The sequence below is a fragment of the Lepidochelys kempii genome, chromosome 6 (genome assembly GCF_965140265.1).
Source record: "Lepidochelys kempii isolate rLepKem1 chromosome 6, rLepKem1.hap2, whole genome shotgun sequence".
Classification (NCBI taxonomy): Eukaryota; Metazoa; Chordata; order Testudines; family Cheloniidae; genus Lepidochelys; species Lepidochelys kempii.
In genome coordinates this window covers 17,506,337-17,529,947 of record NC_133261.1, presented here as the reverse complement: position 1 = coordinate 17,529,947, position 23,611 = coordinate 17,506,337, and the positions used below count along the sequence as shown (strand labels likewise).

Genomic DNA, 23,611 nt, shown 5'->3' with positions numbered 1-23,611 from the left:
ACGTCAAAGGTGCTTGTCCTGACTTGAGCCTCAATTCTGCAAACCCTTATGCACAAGATTTACACATATAGGCAGCCCTATTAAAATCAGTGGGATCGTTCATATGTTTAATGTTAAGCACATGTGTGGAGCTTTTGCTGGATCAGTGCCTAAGCCATTGCAAGCTTGAGTTTTAAACATGGCCTATTTCTGAGGAACTTGAACACAAGGAAATGGGCGAGGGGTGAGTAAAATACACCATGTTTTTCTTTAATTTCTTGAGCGGGCGAGGTTTCTGCCAGATCTAACACTTTGAAAAAGATCAGAGGTTTGCACTGAAAGTTTACTACTATTTTTTGCCCACTTCTATCTTAGAAAAATAAAATAGAATGGCTTGACCCAGAATCTCCACACTTGATTTCTCCTGTTCTCCTCAGGGAGCTTGCTGTCTATTTGTGAAGTTGAGTGGGTTAAATTTTGAGTTATTCAATTTTTCCCCCCCTTTTTAAACTCCTTGGAGTTTAAAAACGTCCACAAAGTTCTTCACTAAGTGAAGAACTAAACTTGCATTTTTAAAGAAGTAAATCTCTAGCCTTTTTCTCTTGCAGAGACAGCCTTTAAAATGTAAACCAATTGCAAAGTATATTTAGAATTAAAATTTCACAGTGGGAGACATTTTTAGGAACAATCCCCAATTCTCCAATCCCCCCCAACCGCCCCCAACAGCTGCACTTCTGGCCACCAGGGCTCCCACCACACCTTGATTTCCTGGACCACAACTGTTCAGTGATAAGCCACAAGGCCCAACCCTTCCTGTCCATCCTGTCTGTACAGAAGAGAAACACCGCTATGCTTAACCTACTCTTTCGTTCAATACGGGTCAGAAACCCCACTATCTACATACAAGCAGGTAACTATTTAGCCCAGATCCACTCTACAAACACTAGCTGAAAACCTCATTCTGCAATTCTGGATATGCCCGTAGATATTCTACACAGAGCAGAAAAGAGGACTAATATGCTTGGACTGTATTACTTATTTTTAATAATTACAACCATTTAAAAAGTAATTGGAATACTTATCATGCTCCTATAGCTACAGTACACGAGGCGAGGTACAGAGGGCAGAGTTAAGGGTGTTAGTGGAATCTTAACTTAAAATTTCCTGAATCTCAGGTCCTTAGATGTTTCAAATTAAAACATTCAGTGATGTGTTTGTTTTTTTTTGGTTAAGGTCTAGAGATAGTTTCAGCCTTAACTGTCTCTTAATATAGCCTATTATTTGGGAATAAAACTAATGTTCGGAATGATCATGGCTATATGACAGACCCCCAGAAACACTGGCTGTTTTCTAATTGCTTAGAGTTGTGACACCACTCAGACGAATCGTTGACACAAAATCATCTGTCAGAAGGTTTCCTTTATTCTAGTGTAGTTCTTTCTATTTGTGGTAATATGTTCTGAAACTCTTGGTACAGGAGACAAATTGGAAGATAGTTTCTCTTCTTTAAACAGAAAAGTCTACGCAGGACGGGATTTGATACCAGCCTGGGAGTGCAAAGAGCTGGGGATTTGTAGGAGCTGAAGCAGATGATTCAGCAAGAAACTACGCAAGGGGTCCCTGCCTTTCATTCAGAAAGCAGAATGGGAGCAGTTAGTCCAGAAAACTGAATGTGGTGGAAACAGGATCACTGCACAGTACTAGAGACTACAAATCAGAGCATTGCTGGCAAACAGTCACCTGCAAATGTCAACCCTGCAGTCAGTGTGAGTGCTGAAAGAGCTACACTCCCATACCTCCACATGTGTTCCCCACACAGAATGAGCACACGTATCCTAACATGAGTCCCAACCGGCACATGTGCTTAAACATTACACTCACATCCCCACCTGTACACTCCACAGCCATTCATGTATACACTCCTTACATGCCCACAAACGTCTATATGTGTACCTAAATATTACACGTTGACATGTGCCCATCTGTACATATACAATTGCATACTCCCCATATAACCAGGCTCACCCATACAAGCACGTACCATCAGTATGCAGACATGTAACGCCCACACTCTTCTAATCACTACACATATGTCCAAGGCATGTACTCCACTTGTACATACACTTTCACGCACATCTCATGTTCCCAAATTCCCACATATGTTCTCTGTCATAGGCACACCTTTGTGTGCCCTTACAAATGCATGCATGCTGCACAAGTGCCTCACATCCCATGAACACACCCACACCCCATAAAAACACCCAGATGCGCACACAGTCATGTGCCCACACAGCAGTCAGCACACACAATGCTCCACGTGCTACTGGACCCCGGTGGTGTAAGAAGATATTCCCTTGTCCCCCTTCCCAATCTTTCTTTATAAAAATCCTACTGGACAATCCTGGGTTTGTGAGGTCCTCACAATGGAGTGTGAGGTCCTCAGGGACACTGAGGGAAAGAGACCAAGATGAAACCAAGCTGTGGCAAGCTCTTTGGGAAAGGAGAGGTGGTTATGGGACCAGAGAGGAGGTGGTTGTTATCCGTCTGGTCAGTGGACTCCAGCCCTGATTCAGATCCCACTGGGAGAGTCCTCACCCAGTACTATCCTCTGGATGCAGCACCAGTTCTGGAGGGAGAGTGGAGAGCCCACAGTCCTTGGGGGGGGGTGGAGAGGTGTGAATCAGTCCAACCCCAAGTCAGAGTCAGACGATGACCTCTCCTCCGCCAGCTCATGCACAGCGTTCTCCAGAGAGGTGAGATTGCCCCCTGGAGTCATCCCCATCGGCTGGATGACTTGCTGTCTGCAATACAGAGGGAAAGAGCAGAGTTAGTTTGGCAAAGCGAGTTCCCAGGAGAAAGCACATAATGTCACTGGAGGAGCTACAGAACTGGGAGACTGGGGAACGCTCAGATCGCTGAGCACTTGTGTCCAACCCCTGAGGGACCTGTGGACACCTCCAGATGGCAGCCAGGGAGAATGCTTTGCGGAATACCAGCACAATAGAGGCCCCCCAGTTAAAGCAACAGGCTTGGTTCCAGCAACAACATTCCTATGCACCTAAGGAAGGAATAAACCCGTGAAAAGAACAAGGGGCTGATTTTCAGAAGTTCTGGGCATTCACAACTCACACTGAACTCCCCACCTCTGAATATTGGGCTCTGCACTTCCACTTGCAAAGCTCCAAAAGGCAGCAGAGAGAATCCCACAGCCCCCAAATCCAGTCCAAGGAACGGATTGATGCCTCTTCTCAAGCAACCCAAAGAGTACAGCCCCTGCGGCAGGGTGGGCTAGGGGCCCAGAACCCCAGTCATGTTGGAATTAGCGTTGGAGGTCCCAGGAGCTGCCATGCTAAGCTCCTGCTACATTGGTTGGATACTAGAATCTCCTGGGCGTTCCTGGCACAGTCCGGAGTAGCACTGGTCAGAGGCAGGCAGTGCTAGCTGAACCACCGTAGTGTAACTTTAGGACTGGCACCAGGATGAGTTTCTCTCTCTCTGACACACATGGGCTAAGAGCAGTAAATGAGCTGCCCTGCTGCCCTTTTCCTTCCCATCTCGGTGCCTTCTGAACTCTCTAGGTAGATCCCAGACCCCTGTCTGCAGTGCCCCTGAATGATGGATGAGCGCCTACTGGAGAAGGCTCTCCTGTGGGGAAGGAGAATTGGTGCCATTGGCTGCCATCTGTGTCTGAAATGCTACTTCCTACCAGCAGCCACCCAGGGGCAATGCCACCATCTGCTAGAGAACTCCCAGGCTGAACTCTGGTGAGGTGACAACTCCCGATGCACTGGGAGGTGGAGAACACATCTATGTGGTAGTCTGCTGCTGTCTCAACGAGGCTTGGCTAAGGCCCCTGAACTCCTTTTGCTGGGGTAACAGAATCCAGCTCTGTTAATTTATTCCTATGTTAAATCTTCCCAGCAATCACCCCGAGTCCATCCCCTATGATCTTCCAGGGCCCTGGACTGCTACCAAACACTCACTGCACTGAGCTGGGATTCCCCTCCTCCTCAAGGCATATACGTAGTTGTGTGCCCATTAAGACTCTCCTACAGCACTGACCTGCCATAGTCATGATTCTGTGACAAACCTGGGTCCCCCCAGTCTCAGTGTCTGACCTATATTAGCCAGGACTCTTTCTCCTAGTGCATTCCCACTGCATCCCCAAACCACAACTGCGCACGCTTCGTTCTCTCTTCTGATACCTGGACAGCTTGTCAAACATGTTAACCAGCTTCATGGCTTCATACTCCTTCTGCTCCTCAGTCATCCCTTCCATGGGGTTGGGGAGCTTCTCCTCCACACGCCCTGTCACTGGGTTAATGCTGAATGCAATGATGGGAACGGGAGGTAGAAAGAGAAAAAGAGGGAGATAGAAGAGAGAAACAGGTTCATTGAAAAGCAGGCTGCATCTATGAGTCTACAATAGCATGAGAGCAGAGCTGGCCACAGAGCACATGCTCTCTCCTCTCCTTGGGATACTAGCGCTGGTGGCATCACAGGGGCCAGCAAGGTGCTTCTGGCACTTGCCCATGCTCCACTGCATCACCCCCTACTCTCCTTAGGTAGGAGAGTCCTGCCAAGCCCTCCCCTCCTTCCCTGGCCACCGGAGTGGGAATTCACCCTCTCCTCGTCACTTCCTTCCAGTGGCCTCCATCTATAGAGACTTCACCTCCCTCCTCTTCCATATACAGGTGGTCCATGTGATTCCAGAATTGGTGGACTAACGGCCTGATTTGACATGACCAATCCTACGTTCAATCAGAGCTCAGTAGGACTGGAGAGTCCCCTTTGTCCACCCTATCACAGGGTCACGGCTAAGCACTGCCGAGGAGAGAGAGGAACACGTTCACTTTGGCTGCAGACAGGAACCCAGCAGCTGGAGGTGGATAGGACCCAACCCTCATCACACACGCTGCCCCATCTCCACGCCTCTCCGGAGAGGCACAATAAGGGAATCTGTTCCACTGTAGATGATGTGCCCTACTGCCAGTGAGTGGATACAAGCACACTAGCAGCTGTCACACAAGGGGAGCCATTCCCCTGGTGGGGATGGGTGGGGCACTGGAGTAGGAAGTAGGTAATTTTTGGATGAAATGCCATTAAATGAAATGAGTAGTGAGGAGGAGAAAGTGGGCGAAGCCCTGGGCAGGGGGATGCAGGGAGAGGATGGGGAAGAATAGGAATAAGGTGAGAAAAGTGGGTAATGGGGTAAGTGAGGGCGCAGGGACAGGATGGGGAAGGGAGCTCGTGAGCACAGGCCGGGCATGGAGAAAGGGATTTGTGAGTATGTAAGGACAGAGGGACAGTGGTGGGAAGTGGTGGAGGGAAAGGGGTCCTTACTTGGGCTTAGCTTCCTTGTATTCCTCTGTGTCCGTGTCTTCATCCTCAGAATACTCTCCCTCTGCCCGCCCTCCTGCCATGAGGCCTCGTGCTGCCAGGAGCCCAGCTGCATTGCCATACCCTGTGTACTTCACAAATCGCGACACTGACAGGGAGAGAGACACAAGAGTCAGCACATCCCCTTGCTGCCCACCGGCCCTCCTGGGGACAGGCTGGGCTGAGTGAGAGAAAGTGACCACTTTTAAACAAGAGGCACCAGCCAGCATGGACATCCACTGGATAAATCCTCATATGGAAGAGGCAGGTGGGAAATGCAGACCGTGGCACTGATAGTCAATACACCGCTCCTGAGTGCTCAAGCAGCACGTTCAGCTCCGGGTCCTCCTCCCTCAGACAAAATCCCCAAGAACCAGTTCTTCCCCTGGACTTTGTGACAGCAGAGCGGAGGGTAAAGCAAACAATATCAGATTTATCATCTGACTCCCCACACTGGGGGGGCTGGACAATGGATCAGTGGAGCTGCATCCGCTGACAGCAGGTCAGAATGTTGCCCAGTGTGTCTGTGAGGTAGGAAGGAGCTGTCTCCTTGCAGAGTGTTTCACTGACCACTGGCGCTGCTCATCTATATGGTGTGTCTGTGAGGTGGGAAGGCAACTCTGCCTTCCCACAGTGCACTCCTGTACTATCTGCCCCAAGCACCGAATGCCTGGACAGCGTGTCTGAGGGGTGGCAAGGTGTGTCCTCTAGCCTCGGAAGGTCTGATGTGGTGTAAGCTCTAATTGGCTTTGACCAGAAATTGGATTCCATGGCCTGCCTCCCTGGCACTAAGATCCCAGAGGATCTCATCCATCCTGTGATGTTTTCGTTACTCACCGCTCTCCTTGCAGAGCACAAAGAGGAACTCGGCCGCGCAGTGCTTCACGTCGGTATCAATGTGCGTCATCAGGCGCACAAGCTTGTTCCGCAGCAAGTTCCCCACCTCGGGGCGATTCTTCACGTCCCGCAGCGGAGGCAGCACCTGCAAAGCCACAGCAAGAGAGACGAGGCTGGAACGGCACTGGGATTTCTAGAAAACCTTTGTGCCACAATGCAATTTACAGATCAATTAAATGAATAAACTACTGGGAGCGCGGCAAACGTGGCAGGTATTGTGGGGCTCAGAGTCTTGTATAGCAGAATCTGTATACGGAAGGAGAGGGGTATCTGGAGGCTGGTGGAATCCATAAAGTTTGTGTTATTCTTCTCCCACCTCAGAGGAATCAGGAATGAGCGTTGGATTCTCCCTACACCAACATGGTACCTTAGCTTTGAGGAACTTCCTCGTCTGGCGGTGAACACGGGCACTCTCTGTCAGCAGGTTCAGCACAGGGGTTAGGGTCTCCTTCAGTTTGTGACCCTGTGAAAGAGCCCAGAAGAAACAACAACAGGTCATCACAAGCTCACGTAGTTCTCATTGTCCAGTTCCTAGCAGAGACAGATCCCGAGAGCGCAGGCCAGAGATGAGGACGGAAGATTCCAGTTCTGTACCACAGCAGCTTTCCCACTGTGTCAGTGCTCAGAGCTGGCAGCCTCTCTGCATTCGCTGTATGGCACAGGGCTGCCAGAAACACACTGGAACACAGGAGTGACAGCAGAGCGCGCTGGGAAGTCACGCAGCCACGCACAGAAAAGCTCTCAGAGTATTTCTAGAGCCTGAAGACCACACCCAATGTTCTGCTGAGTTGGTGATATTTTTAACAGGTTTGCTTCATATAACACCTTTCTGTCAAAAATGAACTGAGAACTTAAAAACAATTTTATTTTTGGATTCAGGAAAAACTCAGATTAAGTTGCTGGAGTAGTAAATCCAGGAATTTGAGGGGTGGGGATGGGGGTGGGTGTTAATCCCCATGATCTGCCTTAATGAAGCCCACAAAAACTCCACTGGCCCTTCACCTCAAAGTGGGATTGGTGACAATCAGTCCTCAGACCTCCTGAGTTAGTCACGGGAAAGAAACAGCTAACCAATCAATCAACTGCCTACTGTACAGCAATTTACACTGTCATATCCAAACAGCTGACCAACACACCCGGTAACTAACCAGTTCCAGGGTTTCCGATTCAGTCAGTCAGTTAACCAACTCCCATCCAACCAATCTTGCCATGCAAACAGCCAATAAATCTATTACTTTTTAAACAAAAAGTCAATCACCCTACTGTCCAGTCAACCAGTGAACCTACTCAAACACCAACCATAATTGTTCGAATCTGTCTGGAAAATATTCACTTCTATTAAAGGTATAGCTACCAACTACTCTGGTGAATTCTAAACCAGCCATCATTTGCTGACATTCCTGTGGTCTCCTCGTGAGGCGATCTGGGTTTTTTTTAATGGAGAAAGTAGCACTGCTGGGCAGGGATGGAGGGCCAAATCTGCATGGAAAGATGGCACAATGAAAAACTGCACAGCATCTCCTCTACCTACCCTGTCAAGTCGTCGCTCTAAGAAATCCAGCAGGACACTGACTGCGTCCATGTTGACGCCCATGTACTCAAGTGAGCCTGGCCGCACCTTCGGGGTCAACAGGACATCCAGACACATGAGAGGCAGGTTGCCCAAGAGGTTAACTGTGTGGCTGAACATACAGGGAGAGGAGGAACAAAGAGACATCCAAGGCTCTGTGTTAATGTAAATTCTTTTACTCTCCAAGGAGCAAGTTAATTTCTAAATTCTAGCAATATGAGGAGCCGGAGGGTAAGATCAAAAACCTTCGTTTGCTGGGACCTGCAAGTGGACTCTTCTACAACCAAACTAATCAAAGGGTGTGCACACAAAGGTCAAACATGACCTGATTTTGGGAGGTCTCAGCTCTCTCTCAAATGACAACTGTCAATGTCAATTGCACAACATATGGCAACTGCTCAGTATGACTCAGGATATGGTTAGATATTTAAGGCCAGATTGTGAAGACCTTTTTCAAGTTGGTGAGCGATTCTTGCTCTGGCAAGTAGTCCCATTCCCTTCAGCAGGACTACTTGTAGAGAAAGGTACCATTCAGCATGAATCAGGGTATCAGAATCTGATCCTTAGTGTCAGGATGGCTTATATAGTAGCACCTTCTGATCTGGGTAAGAAGATAATATGGGTTCAAGTCTTATGGTAGGACAATGATCTTCACCTATGAAATTCTTCTGTCCGGTCCTCTCCATCAGCTGAAATCATCAGGCAGTGACGCAGGAGAGCGCCCAGGCGTCGGTACAGAGCAGCATCTTCCTGGCCCCAAAACAGAAAACAAAAAACCTGATTATGAAAGGGAAGCACATCTCTGCAGTTCCTGAAATCCCAGAGTCTGTTTGCCCTTCTGCCTCTCTACTGCTGTTCTGGGAACAGAACACTTCTGTACATGGATACCAAGAACAACCAAATCTTGGTAAAGTGGAGTAAGAGGAGTAACATACAAATCATGGCAATGTCCCCAGAACTCTCTTTCTGCTTCCTGCCCCGCCCACGCACTTGCTCGTCCTTTTTCTTGCTCCATATCCCTTCCGAGTCCTCCAACACACCACATGGTTAATCCAGGGACCAGCAGAGGCCACAGACATTCCCAAAAGTTAGCCATCTGCAACCTCCATCACTAATATAGAAGGTGGAAAAGGGCTATGCTTTGGCCATTTCAATGGCAAGTTACATGAGCGTTTTGCCCTCGTCTGGCACAAAAATTATTTTTAAAGTCCTAAGAAAGTTTACAAAATGCTACAATTTGTTAAGTGTTAACAGTGTATAGGGCAGAGACAGCAGAGTTGTCATCAAACTGTTCTAGAAGTGAAGTCCCCATGGGTTGCTTCTGTTCCTACATGTGCGTATGTAACCGTGAGTCCACAGACTGGAGTCCACAGACTGCATCAACATCACACGCAACAGGGAGGAATTGCTCAGCAGAGGTGGAAAACCACTATCGGATCAAGGCATGGGCAGTGACTTCTGGGAAACTTACCTCATCCACCTCCCTCTTGCTGGAGTCAAATGTGATGTTGAAGAGCACCTTAAGGATCTCCATGGCACGCTCTGTCTCCTGCCGTGGCAGGGGTAGGGGAGGGCTCCCCTCAGTGGCTACCTCATGGGGGTCCAGCCATTTCACACCTAGCGTCAGCTCCAGGGTGTCTGTCATCAGGCTGATGCCCCTAAGCTCCTGGGCCAGCTGCTGCCGGATGTCCACCCTCAGTGCTGTCAGCAGGAACAGAAGACGCAGGTCAAAAAACTTGACCTCATGGGGGAGATTCTTCTCATTGTAGAGTTTGATGCGCTCTGTAAGACCCACCACGAGCCGGGCCTCAGCCGTCAGCTCTTGTGCCCGGGGACTGCTGAAGACGATGTTGCAGAGGCATTTGAGGGCCTCCAGGATCACATCTAGGTCTGGGACTTCCCGAATGAGCTCCTCTGAGTAATCAATGCCAGCGTGTCTGGCCAAGGTCTGCAGGCCTTCCCTGGTGGCAAAGGGGTCAAGGCAGCTTTTGTCCCGGGACAGGATGCGGATGCTTTCCAAACATGTGACTTGGCAGGAGGGCTGGAGCTCTCTCTCCAGGAACTTGATCAGCAGCTGGGCCATTTTCTGGGGAGTTAGAAGGGAAAAATGAAGACACGGCAAACAGTGCCTTAGCTCGGACATTTCAACAGCTGTTCTCACGCATGGGCACTGAGTAATGCACCACGCTGAGACAGATAAGCAGTATCTAGAGATGGGCCTACCATAAAGTTCAGATCAAGACGTGAACTTTCCAAAGCTCAAGGGCGTTTGTCTCCAGAGTGTGGGTTCTCACCCACATCTAGCAATAATGCATGGAAAGGAGTATCATAGAATCATAGAATCTCAGGGTTGGAAGGGACCTCAGGAGGTCATCTAGTCCAACCCCCTGCTCAAAGCAGGACCAATCCCCAACTAAATCAAATACAGAGTACAGAATGGGGGAGTGGGGGGGAGAGATGTAATGGGAGTCCCAAGGTCAGAGAGAAGGTGATACTGGGGATGGGGGAGCAGGCTGAAGGAACTGAGAGGAGGATAAGATAAGGTTAAGGGAAGGATGGAGGATCTAGCTGGGTTGAGAACAGGGTGGGAAGAAGGGAAATGATCTCAGAAGGTTTAGATATAGTAGAATGTCACTAATTCTCACTAATAAATAGGAGACTCATTGGCCCAGACTCCCTGATGGGGTAAATTGGGATAGTTCCATGAATACTGATTTACACCGGCTGAGGCTCTGTCCCATTGTGAACTGCTGATATCTTGCAGATCAGTGAATAAGAAAACAAAACAGCAATAAGAGTAAAGGTAATGCATCTCACAACCCTGCACAGTTTTGTTTCAACGTATAACACTTCATATGACACTAGTAAATGTTCTGCATATGTTGCATAAGTAATGATGCAAGAGAAGACCTTACTACAGCTCGCATTGAGGAATAACGTGCCTGGCCTTGGGGAGCAAGAAGAGCGACACCAGACATGGCATCATGCCATGTAGAAGCTGCCCCTGGATCAGGAATGGATATGCTGACAAACCGACTCAGGAGACCACTGTTCTAACCCAATGCTCCTCCATCGGTGACCCAGTCCCAGTGAGAGAGCACTAGCTTCTCTCTGGGATTGCCATCTCTCACCAAGCCTTTTGGCATTCACTACTCTGCATTCAAGTACCTCTGCATGGCCACAGTAAGAAACAAAAGACATACCTTCCTCTCCTCCCGCTCTTCATCTTCAAAGGTGAAACACTGAGACTTCTGTGAAAACAAACCAGAAACTATCAGCCTCAAGAGGCAAAAAACAAACAGAGAAAATAAATTTGCTCTATAGTATACAATAAATGGTTCAGGGACAGCCATTGGGCTGCTTCTACCCAGCAAGCCACAAAATGAGAGAGCTACGAGCCAGTCATTGAACTGAAAGGCAGCAATGAAAAAGGAAATAGTTCTTCTTGCAGAGTAGAGCCAATCCATGGAACTCACTGCTGCAGGAAATTAATATCCTCCGATAAACATTGCCATACTAAAGGGGTTTAAGATATTTACATAAACAAGTAGAACATAAGTAGCTGAAGTCACTAAGAAACCAGGCAAAAAGTTAACAGAGAAATCAGGATTGCTTGCAAAGTTCAGAAATCTATTTCCCCCACGGTATAGCACAGTTGACTAGACTCATTATGGAGAGTTTCACCTTCCTCTGAAGTATCACATAAGAGCCACTGAAAGAGGCAAGATACTAACCTAGATGGGTCAATGGTCTGATCCAGTATGGTGGATCCCTTGTTCTTATATGCCCAGGAGACAATTCTGCTAGCACTCTGTTGCAAAACAGTTACCCAGTGTTATATAGGTTCAAGGAGCCAACCTGCAGGCACTCCACAAGGCATGTTTCCACCCAAATTAAAAAACAACAGAGGAGGAGCAGGAGTCACATGAACTGGATATACCATTACATCCTTTATACGTGGTTGCAATTAGGGTCTGACCCAAAAGCTGCTGAAGTAAATGGAAAGACTCCCACTGACTTCAATGCACTTTGGATCAGACTCCTACTTCCTGGAGTTTGCATTACATTTTAAATGACCACTTACACACCCAGACTGTTCTCCAGACACTCTTCTGCTCCTCGTCATCTGTCCTCCTTCTGCTTCCTGCCATCCATCCCATTAAGCCTCCTCCCACTCCATGTTCCCACCATTCCTTCAACGGTTTTGTCATAAATATAAAGGGAAGGGTAAACCCCTTTAAAATCCCTCCTGGCCAGAGGAAAAATCCTCTCACATGTAAAGGGTTAAGAAGCTAAAGGTAACCTCGCTGGCACCTGACCAAAATGACCAATGAGGAGACAAGATACTTTCAAAAGCTGGGAGGAGGGAGAAAAACAAAGGGTCTGTGTCTGTCTGTGTGATGCTTTTGCCGGAGACAGAACAGGAATAAAGTCTTAGAACTTAGTAAGTAATCTAGCTAGGTATGTGTTAGATTATGATTTCTTTAAATGGCTGAAAAAATAGCTGGGGTGAATAGAATGAATATTTCTGTCTGTGTGTCTCTTTTGTAACTTAAGGTTTTGCCTAGAGGGATTCTCTATGTTTTGAATCTAATTACCCTGTAAGGTATTCACCATCCTGATTTTACAGAGGTGATTCTTTTTTACTTCTATTAAAAGTCTTCTTCTAAGGAAACTGAATGCTTTTTCATTGTTCTAAGATCCAAGGGTTTGGGTGTGTGGTCACCTATGCAAATTGGTGAGGATTTTTACCAAACCTTCCCCAGGAAGTGGGGTGCAAGGTTTGGGAGGATTTTGGGGGGAAAGATGTGTCCAAACTCCGTTTTTTCAGGAACCCAGACAAAGTTTGGTGGTGGCAGTGGAAGTCCAAGGGCAAAGGGTAAAATAGTTTGTACCTTGGGGAAGTTTTAACCTAAGCTGGTAAAAGTAAGCTTAGGAGGTTTTCATGCAGGTCCCCACATCTGTACCCCAGAGTTCAGAGTGGGGAAGGAACCTTGACAGGTTTTGTGTGACTTCCTTCTTCTTAAATCTAAGCCTCATTATATCACATTTCTCTCCATTGCCCTGTGCCCTGATCTCGCTCCTTGTCTGTCCAAGCCATTCAGAGATTTATTAACAGGCATCTTTGTACCGATCAGCCCCCGATCTCCTACAGTTCATCAACAAGTTTCATCCCTTCACTGCATGTTCCTTCTTTTCGGTCACTGCGATGGAAATAAGATGATACTTCAAAAATGGATTTTTCTTTTGTTCTCTGGAGTTTTAAGATCCCTTAGCAATTTGTATATGCAGGTGGTTCCTGTATCATGTCTGCTTTACAAGGTACTGGGCTTGATCCTCTGTGGAACCCGCAGCTCCCCATTTAGCTTGCTAACCTACAGCATGGGATTCTTAGGTTGAAGGCCATGGGTTTCTGACTTGTATTGGGTTCAAATATTTCCACACATTGCTAAATTTGATGTAGGAATCACTGTGTGAAATTCTGTGGTTTGTGTTACACAGGCGATCAGGCAGATGATCACAATGATCCCTTCTGGCCTTAAAATGTATGACTCTATAAAACAACATGAAGAGTTATGGAAAGAACAGATGAGTAGGGATGAGAGCTGTCATGTAGGAGAGGCTTGTGTCCAGCTTTGCCCATAAATCCATTCTTTTCTAAAGACTATTGTGATACCTGTGTGTCTCCCACTGCTGTATGGTTGTTTATGAGCACCTCCCAAGCACTTAAATATAGAAACAACAATAAACTCTTTCTCTCCTTTTCTTCTTTCCAGGCCTGGGTGAAACACAGCTTGATTCCCTGATTGTTTGTTTTTTATTTGCTTGTGTGAGTGGGTGTGTTGAGTGTCTAGTGCCTTGATTAAAGTAGAGAAATGTTATTTCTTGTGAGAATAAGCTGCTTCTGGCTCTTTATTCTGTGGTCTATGAGGCCATCCTCGATGTGAGTGATTGTCTTGGTGAACTAAGAGGATAATTCCTTGCAGTGAGAGCGGCTGTGTTCTGGGGTTGAGTGATGACCATCTGAGTTTGCAGTCTAGAAAAAATTCTGCAGGGCATTGCTTTGCTACCTCCATAGCCAGGGAGAGGCAGGCTCTCTATCTCCCTCATAGCAGTGGCAGAAGTTGGTACTGGAAGCTGGCTGTTTCAGAACACATTTTCCACCACTTGCCTGAGTTTCTTCTTGCTTCTTCCATCCTAGGCTATCCGAGGACCATAGTGATCCGGGGTGGATCATGGGGTTTCAGTGCTAATATCTACAGTCATAATCAGGAAGTGCTTAGCACTAGTGCTAGTTCTCCTCCTCCTCGGCCTCTCAGTTGGTTCAGGTTTTAATAAGCAAGTTTAGGAATTTGCCAGCGTCCAAGAGAGTCTCAGGATTGACCACATGCTTCAGTTTCTTAGTCTAACAGCAAAGCTTCTGCTACTCTGTAGCCCAGTTCCCTCCATCCCACAGGGCATCAGCTGACAAGGACGGCTCCATGCTTTCAATACCCAAGCAAACAACTAGCCCAGGACTTTGATAAGTTACCTTGTTATTTGCAACCCTAAACAAAGACCACACCCAGACTGTACAGCACCTTCCCGCTTCACGAGGCTGCTTCACACTGGATCAGAAATGTCTGAGATCTGTCTAAAAGGGTATTTTTAACAATTGCAAGTGACATGGGCATTTAGACGGTGGCTGCACTAGAAGTGCCTTACCAGCACAGGAATGCCAGCACACTACACTGGCAAAGTGCTGCTAGTGTGGACGCAACTTATACTGGCAAAGCTCCACTTTGTACCAATACAGTAAAAACACTCCCCACGAGAAAAACACCAGTAAAAGTGCAGTTTTGTTGGCATAGCTGCGTCTACATGTGGGGCTTCTGCTATGTCAGTCAGGGATCAAACCTCTTCATGTGCCTGACCAATGTAGCTATGCCAGCTGAAGACTGTAATGTAGACATAATCTTACTCTGCTCTCTTTATCCAGCTCTATAGGCCCCATTGATGCACGTGGACTGGCTGCAAAACATGTCAGGAGCTGAGCAGGCTTCGATTTTGCACATCTTTCTTTGAAGAGACCTCTCCCAAGAAAGATCCTATTTCTACAATTTTTAAAAAGATGTGAAGGATCATCTCCCCAAACTGGGAAGGCAAGAGATATATCTCACAACTAATACAGAAGACTTCTTGGCAGCTAGGTGAAGGCTTTTGGTCTTAAGGCACCTAAGGTGGACACCAGTCACTTAGGAATGTACACACCCTCTTGCATCTTAAATATTCTAGGTATTGGTCCTACTCCCTCTCCTTGGTAACCATTTCTATTATCTTCTCCACAGCCATGTCCTATAGTTTCCTCGATCTGCTCTGGATTCCTTAATATAGCTGTTACACTAGCCTCTCTCCAGCCCCTTTATTTTCAAAAGGTTTAAAATATAGAAGCATAAATTGGCCTGTCTCATTTCCTTTGTTATCCTCATATTGATCCTGTCCGCACGCTTTGGTTTGCTCAGCTTTCAGATCTTCTAATTTCTGATTAGCTATTCTGGACATGATCTTGATTTTCAATATAATTTTATATGTATCCTTCATCCCAAAGTCTTAACAAAAGATGCAGCATCACAGCAGGGTAAAAGAAGAATGCCAGGCAAACGATCAGCACACTGCACAAAAGTGGGAGGAGGCTGGGTGATGTCTAAGGACTTCAAAATGGGATTCCTTAGATCACTGAGCCATTCCTTCAGCATGCCATCTTCTTCCCTCGGATCCCAGGCAATTCAGATACGATCAATAAAGCGTATAGGTCTGTGTCTTGCTCTTGGTTCTCAATGCTATGATTTAGGGAACTCCCCATTCTTCTGGAACACAAAGAGCCATCCCTGAGGCCCCCCAGTCTCCTTCATCTGCCTCTCATCCTTCACTCCGAAAACATCTGTGATTGAGCTTGCCTCTGCTTTTCATCCCTCTGGTTTCTGTTTTCAGGGCAATTTTAATGCACAATTAACCCCTTCACGGTTGAACTCTGGTGCCACTTCTGTATGACAGCTGAATGCAGCAGCATTATTTTAAGTGCTGAATGGGCACTGGAACATCAGAATTTCAGCGATGGCACACCTGCTGCCGCCTCCGCAGCATCCCTGGAGGCGCATGGTCACCAGGTACGTCAGGCAGCACTGAAGCAGCTGATTCCATTCTACCGCCTTTCCATTCCTCTCCTAACCCTGATACGTTATCTCTCAAAAGTGCCTCCTCCTTCTTACCTCTGAGGAGTCTGGTTTTTTTCTGAACAGTCAAACTGGACCTTTTTTATTTATTTTTACTTTTGCGTGGCAGGCACAGAGAATTTGTCCATTTTATTCTCCATCAGGATCCTTTCCGTCACATTCAAGTTGTGTCTTGCTCCTCCATTGCTTCAACCTTATCAATTAACCCCAGTTTTACACACTCTTCCACATCTGGCTCTGTGAAATTTATTGTCCCTACAATCCTTCACAATCAGATTAACTTCATTTACACACCAAACTAGAATTACTGGCAATGTTGCTTTGATGTTTCCCCACCTCTATGGCTCCAGTCAAGTCCTCTACGCTACTCAAAACTAAGTCAAGACATTCCTTTCTTCTCAGCTCACTCTTTTATAAAGTGTGCAAGGAAGCCATGTATTTACATTTCATCTCTTTGAAGCTGGGGCACTGGGCCAGATCCTTAGGTGTTATGAAATGGGGTGATGACACACCTCAGAGTGACTTTCCACCTCTACCTCTACTCCTGGAGGCAGAAGGGGACTGTTTTGGTCTCCAGGGCAAATTAGAACAGCTCCAGAGCTGCTCTAAAGCCATTTCAGTCAGTCCAAAATTGCCATGCCTCCTCCCCCCGGCACACCCACTGCATCCGGAAGGTGGTACCAGGAACACGTGATGTTGTAGAGCTGCCAACGCTGACTTTATGCCACCCAAGGATTCCCCTATGCAAAGGGAATCCTCAGCTACCCTGTTAGCACAACTCTGTATTCCCTTTGCACTCCAGGAGGTACAGAGGGGATGAAGCAAGGGCTGAGAATTGGGCCTTCTTCTAATTGTCCGTAAAGGACAACATAAAGGTATGGTGCTGCATGATAATAAGGAATAATAATAATGTCCATAAAATTCTGATTTATTCTTTTTGCTTGTTGTCTACATATGTGTATAGACTTGATTTTCAAACTGTGGGTAAGTCATTTTAGCCTAGTACTGTGTATAACACACACCTGCCTGTCTGACCAGCTGACTTATTTTAAAAGACTACAGTGCAGTAGCAGAGAAGTCGATATTCGTGATCCAGGTATACTGTATGTCCATGCATATCAGTACTCCGTTACGCCCCAAATCATGCATTTTTTCTTCTTGATATGTAGTGCTCACCAGTGCACTGTTTCATCCATTCATTCTCTCTAGTCTATCTGTCTAGGTATTATGAGGTCCTCGTTATCATAGTATCTGAGCTTGTCAGTTATTTACCACGTGTTCTTTAAACACAGTTGATTAGCATATGTAATCACACCCTCTCTATAGCTTATTGCAGCCTGTACTTGCTACCGTTGAGTCACTTTGTAATACAGATCATTTTAAATTACGTAACAACTATCAACTAGTAGATCATGTCAACTTTATGATTTACTGCAGACTTTCAGGGTGTATTGTCTAGAAAATGTTTTCATCTAGTCTTTGGCACATTTCATGTAGTCTCAATAATACAGGGCCAAATCTAAGGGTCTTATTCAGATTTTACTCAGTTATTTTCCAGTGAAGTTCTGCTGAAATCAAAAGGAGTGTTAAGCGAGTAAGGAAGGTATAACAGTTGAGGAAGGATCAGAGGGTTTGGCCCATTGCTCACCATGGCAGACGGATTAGTGGAATCCCTCTCCAACATCCAAAGCATGGCATTTCAAATCCAATCTTTTAAAGCACTAAACAATTTTCATACCTCGACATGATGCATCTTTCAAAGGTTTGAGCCAGGTATCAATCTATGTAACTCCAAGGTCTCAAAACATATTATCCTATTAAAATCAGGCAGAGGTTGCTGAAGTAGCTAAAGGAAAATACTACAGCACCCAACTGTGGCTGCACCCTGTGCAAATGGGCAAGGGGTGGAGGATGCGAGTAGCCTTTCCTCGTTCCCCACCACCTTTGCCATACTGGATCAGACCAGCACTCTGGAAGCTCCTGCTTCCAACAGTGGCCAATGCCAGATGTTTCAGAGGAAGGGGTAAAATGGACAATTATAAACTAACATTTCCACGGGGGAAGTTATGATTTATGCCCCAACAGAAGAGGGTTTAAAGACCTTTATAAATGTTTTATCCTATCTAATGTAACTGCAGATATCCTTGTTAGGTATGTAAATGTCCAATCCTTGTACCCTCTTCAGCTACTTGTCTGAATTATACCTTGTGGCAGTGAGTTCCACAGGTTAATTATGCAGTGTGTGTGTGTAAAAAGCATTTCCTTTCATCGGTTTTAAAGGTATTACCTTTTAATTTCACTGGATCAAAAAGTCATAGATTGTAAGGTCAGAAGGGACTATTATGATCATCCAGTCTAACCTGCATAAAACAGGCCAGAGAACTTCACCCCTTGTGCCTTTATGACAAGAAAAGGTAAGGATGTGCTCCTGACTGATCTTTCCTATATCACTCATTATTTTATATACAGGACCACTCTCCCATCCCCTTTCCAAATTAAATAGTCCTATCCTCTCTTCATATGGAACCACTTCCATGCTCCTAATCACTTTTGTTGTCCTTCTCTGGACCTTTGCCATTTCTGTTATATCCTTTGGCGATGCAGTAACCAGCACAGATTATAATGGGCCCTGAATTCTCTGCACAGCTCCATTGCAATTAATGGAACTATCCCAATTTACACCAACAGAGAATTTGATCCACTGCTTAAGGCAAGGATGTCTCATCAATTTACATAACAGTATTATCATATTTTTGTTATTAATCTCCACCACATTGTTAATACTCCCTAACATCTTTTTTGACCAACACTGTGTATTGCCCAGATGGTTCTATTGTGCTGCCTGCAAATGGGACCTAGGATTTTTTCCAGTGTGATTATACTTAAATTTAGACCCTATCAACATGTATGAATAGTTCAAATGGTTCCTTCCAATGTACCTCACTTTGCACCAATCCACAGTGAATTTTTATTGCCCCGTGTTGCTCAATTGCCTATTGGCATCTGATCCAGCACCCACTGAAGTCAGTGATAGTCTTGCCATTTACTTCAATTGGCTTTGGGGATCCAGTCTGTTGTAGGGTCCCTCAGGAATTCCTGACGTTCTTTTGCAGTCTTGAGAGATTTACACAATTTTCTGTCAACTGCAAATTTGGCCTCCTCCACTGTTCACAACGTCTTCCAGATCCTTTATAAAAGTATTAAACAGCCTGACATGAATTCTTCAGGCACCCTAATGTTAACTTCCTTTCACGCCCTCTGTTGAAAAGAATATATCTGGGGCAGGAATCTCCCATCATCTTCTGTGGTGAAGACTGACACAAAGACATTGCCTTAGGTTCTCTGCAATGTCTTATCCTCCTTTATTGCTCCCTTTACTCCCCGACAGTCTAGCTGACTTGTTAACTCTCTCCCAGGCTTCCTGTGTCCGATATACTCTCAAAAAACATCTTGGTGTTTGTTCTGCTATGTTTAGCTATTTGCTCTTCAAATTTCCTCTTAGCATCTTAATTCCTCTTATATTTCATCTGCCACGGTTTGTGTTATTTCTGCTGTATGTCACTTTTATGGGGTCCTACTGTTTCTTAGTTGAGACTTTGACTGGATTAAAATTGCCCGGTTGGAACAGATGTAGCATGCACAATTTTTCCCTGGAAAATGACACTTGTGCAACAATATTTGCAGCTTTCTCTGCTCGCTTTCCACCTACTTCAGTGTGATGCAGCATGAGTCATGTAGGATCTGACGGGCCACATTCATTCCTAAGGTGACTCCTTTGAAGTGAATTTCACCTGCACTTGCATATTGGTTCCTGAGTTGAAAACGTCATGTGTGCCTATTCTGAAGGGGCAACCCCTTCGTGTAATGTTTTTAAACATTTCCAAGCTGGTAGCGGCAATCACTCATTCCTACCAGTTTGTTGTTTTCACGTGCTATTTTTGATTTCTCTTATCAACTTTCAGATGAAGCATATGTGGCAAATCCCTACTGTTAATGTGCTTCCTTAATTATCTTTAATTGTGAACCATAATAATTCTACTCCATCCATAGCTTCCTCCTTAGGCCTCATATGTTACCTCCAAACCTTCCTTTGCCATAAAGGGCTCCTCCTTTCTACCTCACTATTTAGCCCCCACATGGGCATTCATTTCCCTGCCATGTTTCCCTTACACCCTTGATGCTAAAAATCCAGCCTGAGTGCTTTACTTCCAGTACATAAGGGAAGCAGGAAGGGGAGAGGTTTACTAGATGCTCGGGAACAGTCACTGTCAAAACATACATGCAGGAACCACTGATGCTACAAACAAAAGATTTACCCGCTAAGCAGGTTAATGGCAGTTTTATTGAAGTGACGCACAGACAGATGTAGGTAGAGGAGACAAACGGGGACAGCTGGGTGGCACAGAAATCCCACAGCACGGCTTCTCCAGCCAACCTGCTCCCAGACACGTAAACAGGGAAAGCTGAGGACTGGCACAGGCCAAGCACAAACACAATACTCACCTCCTGATTGTAGATCTGCAGCACCTTGAGGATAGCGTCTTGTTCCCCGCTTTCCACAGTCTCCACCACATTCTTGAGATCCATTGCCCCAGCAGCTTGGATATGGATTGGAACGCTATGGGGTGGGGTGGGCGGCCTTGTAGCGTTGCCGGATAATTACCCGGATAATTACAGATGCACAGGGACCTTGATACACAGACAACTGGGAGGGAGCAGGGAGCAGGGAGGAACAGAGAGAGAAAAGCAAGTGAAATGGCTCACTCTGTTGCATCCAAAGGGCAGAGCAGATGGATGACCCCCATAAAACCAGGCGCTGACTCCCTCTCTTTCTCTCGCCCTTTAATCCTCTTCCTCCTCTCTCTGCTTTCCAATGTTTAATAAATGCCCTCCCACCAACGCACTTAGGAAACCTCCCTCCCTTTCCCAGCCGGAAGATTAACACAGAACAGACAACTGCAGCTCCCTGCAGCCCTCCTCCTCCACCCACTGTCCTGATTTCTGTTACCACATAGCAAAATCCCAGAAATGACCCTGTGGAGTAAAAGAGATGCACAATAGACAGACAAACACCATCCAGGCTGGGTTAAGGTGGCGCTGTCCTTTAAGGTGGCATGAAGAAGTTCCTCAATTAAAAGCACTGGGATTTTGCTTTGTTGGTTCAACAAAGAATCTAGAATACTGAGGAATCTAAAATACTGAGGTGCCTGTGTAGCTCTGTAATTGGGGAAGATGGGAGGATATACTGAACGCACTATAAAAACGCCTGTCCTGATGATGGATAAAAGGCCTCTATAGGCCAAAGCGACAGTAGGCTTGTATCATCCAGGAAACCAATGTGTTTTACAAGTATATTAAATAATTAGATGTGTATTTATATGCAAATAATACTCATAGATTCTTTGGGGCTAGGCCTGTGTTTAAGGTTGTTTGTAAAGCACTGTGTTGATGTATAGTGCTGAGAGAGATAGTTAGTTAATAAATAATGAATATATAAATTACTGAGTATGATTCCATACGTTTATGGACGTTTATCTTTTCTATAGCTAGATGTCAATTCGGCACTAAATATTGGTAGTGTAAAATTACACAGTAAGGTCATGATCCTGCGATGAGTCTCCTGCAAACCTCTGTCCCCCCACCCCCGACTTCAGTGGGGCTCCATCCAGAGCTCATTGCAAGGGTGTGCACCACTTCTATGGCATTACCACAATAAAGTGGAAGGGTGCCTGCTGACCGCCCACCACGATGCGCACCCTGAAGTTTGAGAGCTACTAATAGGGCCATTTAGGAAGACAGAGAGGAACACAGCTCTCAAGATGCACCAACCGCCCCCCCAAAAAAAATTAAAAGAAATTCCATACAGTTGGAGACATTAAAACTGGAAAGGCAGCTCATCTAATCCACCCCCTTTGGGCCAGTACAGAATTGTTCCCTACAGTGTATTCTCCAGCTTTTTGTCCAGGCTAGCGTGATGGAGCTTCCACCACTTTCCATTTAGACCTCACTATTTGGAATTTTCATCCTGTTTTTCATCTTGCATTTTTCTGTTTAACTCATGAGGAACTCATCCCATTAGTCTTAATTCCACACCCAGTACCATTCTCTCTTTGATGCCCACACCCACCAAATATGTATAGAAGCTGGTCTTTGTGCTCCTCCCCCTGGTTCTGGTTCTGCAAACATTTACACATGTGCTTAACTTTAGTTCTGTGAGCAGTCCCCTGAAATCAGTGAAACTACTCCTGGTAGTAAAGTTCAGCATGTGTGTAAGGTCTTTGCAGAATCTTAGTCTTTGTTTAGCCGAACTACACATGTACATATCTTTTAATCTTTCATAATAAATCAATCTTTTAAGAAATCCTGATCACTTTGGAGGGACAGAATGAGACCAATGGTAACTATTTTACTAAAAGTAGGAACTGGGACTCCTTAGTAGAGACAGAGGGCATAGAAGCAAAATGTCTGCAACAATTAACAATAAATTGGTTAGTCTCTAAGGTGCCACAAGTACTCCTTTTCATTATAATAATTATTGGGTTAGCTTTATTTTAAAAGATAAAATGTTGCTAAATCAGTTACAACAACTCCACCTTCCAGATCAATGAAAAAGAGTATAAACAAACATTAGGAGCTACTCTATGTTAAATAATATACATATAAAGCACATTACCTTTACTTGCTCAGGTTTCCTGCCTTATTTCCTGAACACAGCAGCTGTCCCCCCTCCAATGCAGCGTTTAGTGAGGGCACCTGCTTTGTTTTAAAGAAAAACTTGTTTTTTTTCAAGCTCGGACACCGGCGGCAGGGTGGAATGTGGGGTCATCCGCCCGGCTGGGCTGCTGTTCCTAGGGCAGGGTAGCGGGGAAGAGAAGGTCTTTCTCTCTTCCCCCTCCCCGCTGTCCAAGGGGAGCGGGAGAGCGAGGGGGTGTGTGTGTGTGTGACTCATACGGAAGTTGCGACCCGTGCTGGTAACGCAGCATCCGATAACCGATTCGGAAGGGGTGGGTGGCAACACCTCGGGTAGGGAAGAAGAAACAGACAAAAGAAAAGCTGCATTACTGGAAGTCTGGGATCGGGGGAGGGGCAGAGTTAACTTCCCGGGATCCGCCAGAAGAATGTTAAACCATGGATGCAATCTGGGAATACTGTAGGTGCTGAACACCTTTTTCTGGGAGGATTAATGACAAACAATGAAAAATCCTCTCTTCCATTGTGTTTGAGACGGAGGGTCAGATGGGAAAAAAAAAAACCCTAAAGTAAATAAGCAGGGCTGAGCAAACCTGTTCTTTCTCTGTTTTTCGCCTATTCGTTGTTTTTTTTTAAAAATATTTATGATGCAATATTTAAAGCTATGGAATATAAAACAGCAAACATTATGAAACTAACAAGGCATGTGCTAAATATCACTGCCCAGGCGCTGTTTTTCTGTTCCATCCCATCTCCCTTCGTTCTCGGTGTCCCCATGGTGGAAAGACTTACTGCCAGGCAGAGTGGCTCCCTCCCTGCGTGGTCCCGCGGATGGAGCTCTCTAAAGCCTGGGTCCTACCCGCTGTTCCCCGTCGCTGGAATC

The 23,611-nt window shown here is 45.9% G+C and overlaps 1 protein-coding gene across 2 annotated transcripts; it reads right to left on the bottom strand.

Moving 5' to 3' along the window:
* Positions 1 to 1,380: 1,380 nt before the first annotated feature.
* Positions 1,381 to 23,604, bottom strand: RIC8A (RIC8 guanine nucleotide exchange factor A). Of its 2 annotated transcripts, XM_073346979.1 has the most exons (12): positions 23,521 to 23,604; positions 22,712 to 22,794; positions 20,542 to 20,743; positions 11,029 to 11,076; positions 9,297 to 9,911; positions 8,481 to 8,575; positions 7,787 to 7,937; positions 6,623 to 6,718; positions 6,196 to 6,340; positions 5,323 to 5,467; positions 4,185 to 4,304; positions 1,381 to 2,780 (listed from the first exon to the last, which is right to left on the bottom strand). In XM_073346979.1, the coding sequence occupies exons 3-12, from the start codon at positions 20,623 to 20,625 to the stop codon at positions 2,660 to 2,662; spliced, it is 1,620 nt and encodes a 539-aa protein (XP_073203080.1). In that variant the 5' UTR covers positions 20,626 to 20,743; positions 22,712 to 22,794; positions 23,521 to 23,604; the 3' UTR covers positions 1,381 to 2,659. The 2 variants fall into 2 exon arrangements, with proteins under 2 accessions (XP_073203080.1, XP_073203079.1); XM_073346978.1 differs by lacking the exon at positions 23,521 to 23,604 and having other exon boundaries at positions 22,712 to 23,020.
* Positions 23,605 to 23,611: the final 7 nt, after the last annotated feature.

Coding starts and splice junctions, on each gene's coding strand:
- RIC8A (XM_073346979.1), bottom strand. CDS start 20,625: ATGGATCTCAAGAATGTGGTGGAGACTGTGGAAAGCGGGGAACAAGAC. Junction 8,576..9,296: donor GCAAGAGGGAGGTGGATGAG/GTAAGTTTCCCA, acceptor TTTTGGGGCCAG/GAAGATGCTGCTCTGTACCG. Junction 5,468..6,195: donor TGTGCTCTGCAAGGAGAGCG/GTGAGTAACGAA, acceptor TCTCCCTGTCAG/TGTCGCGATTTGTGAAGTAC.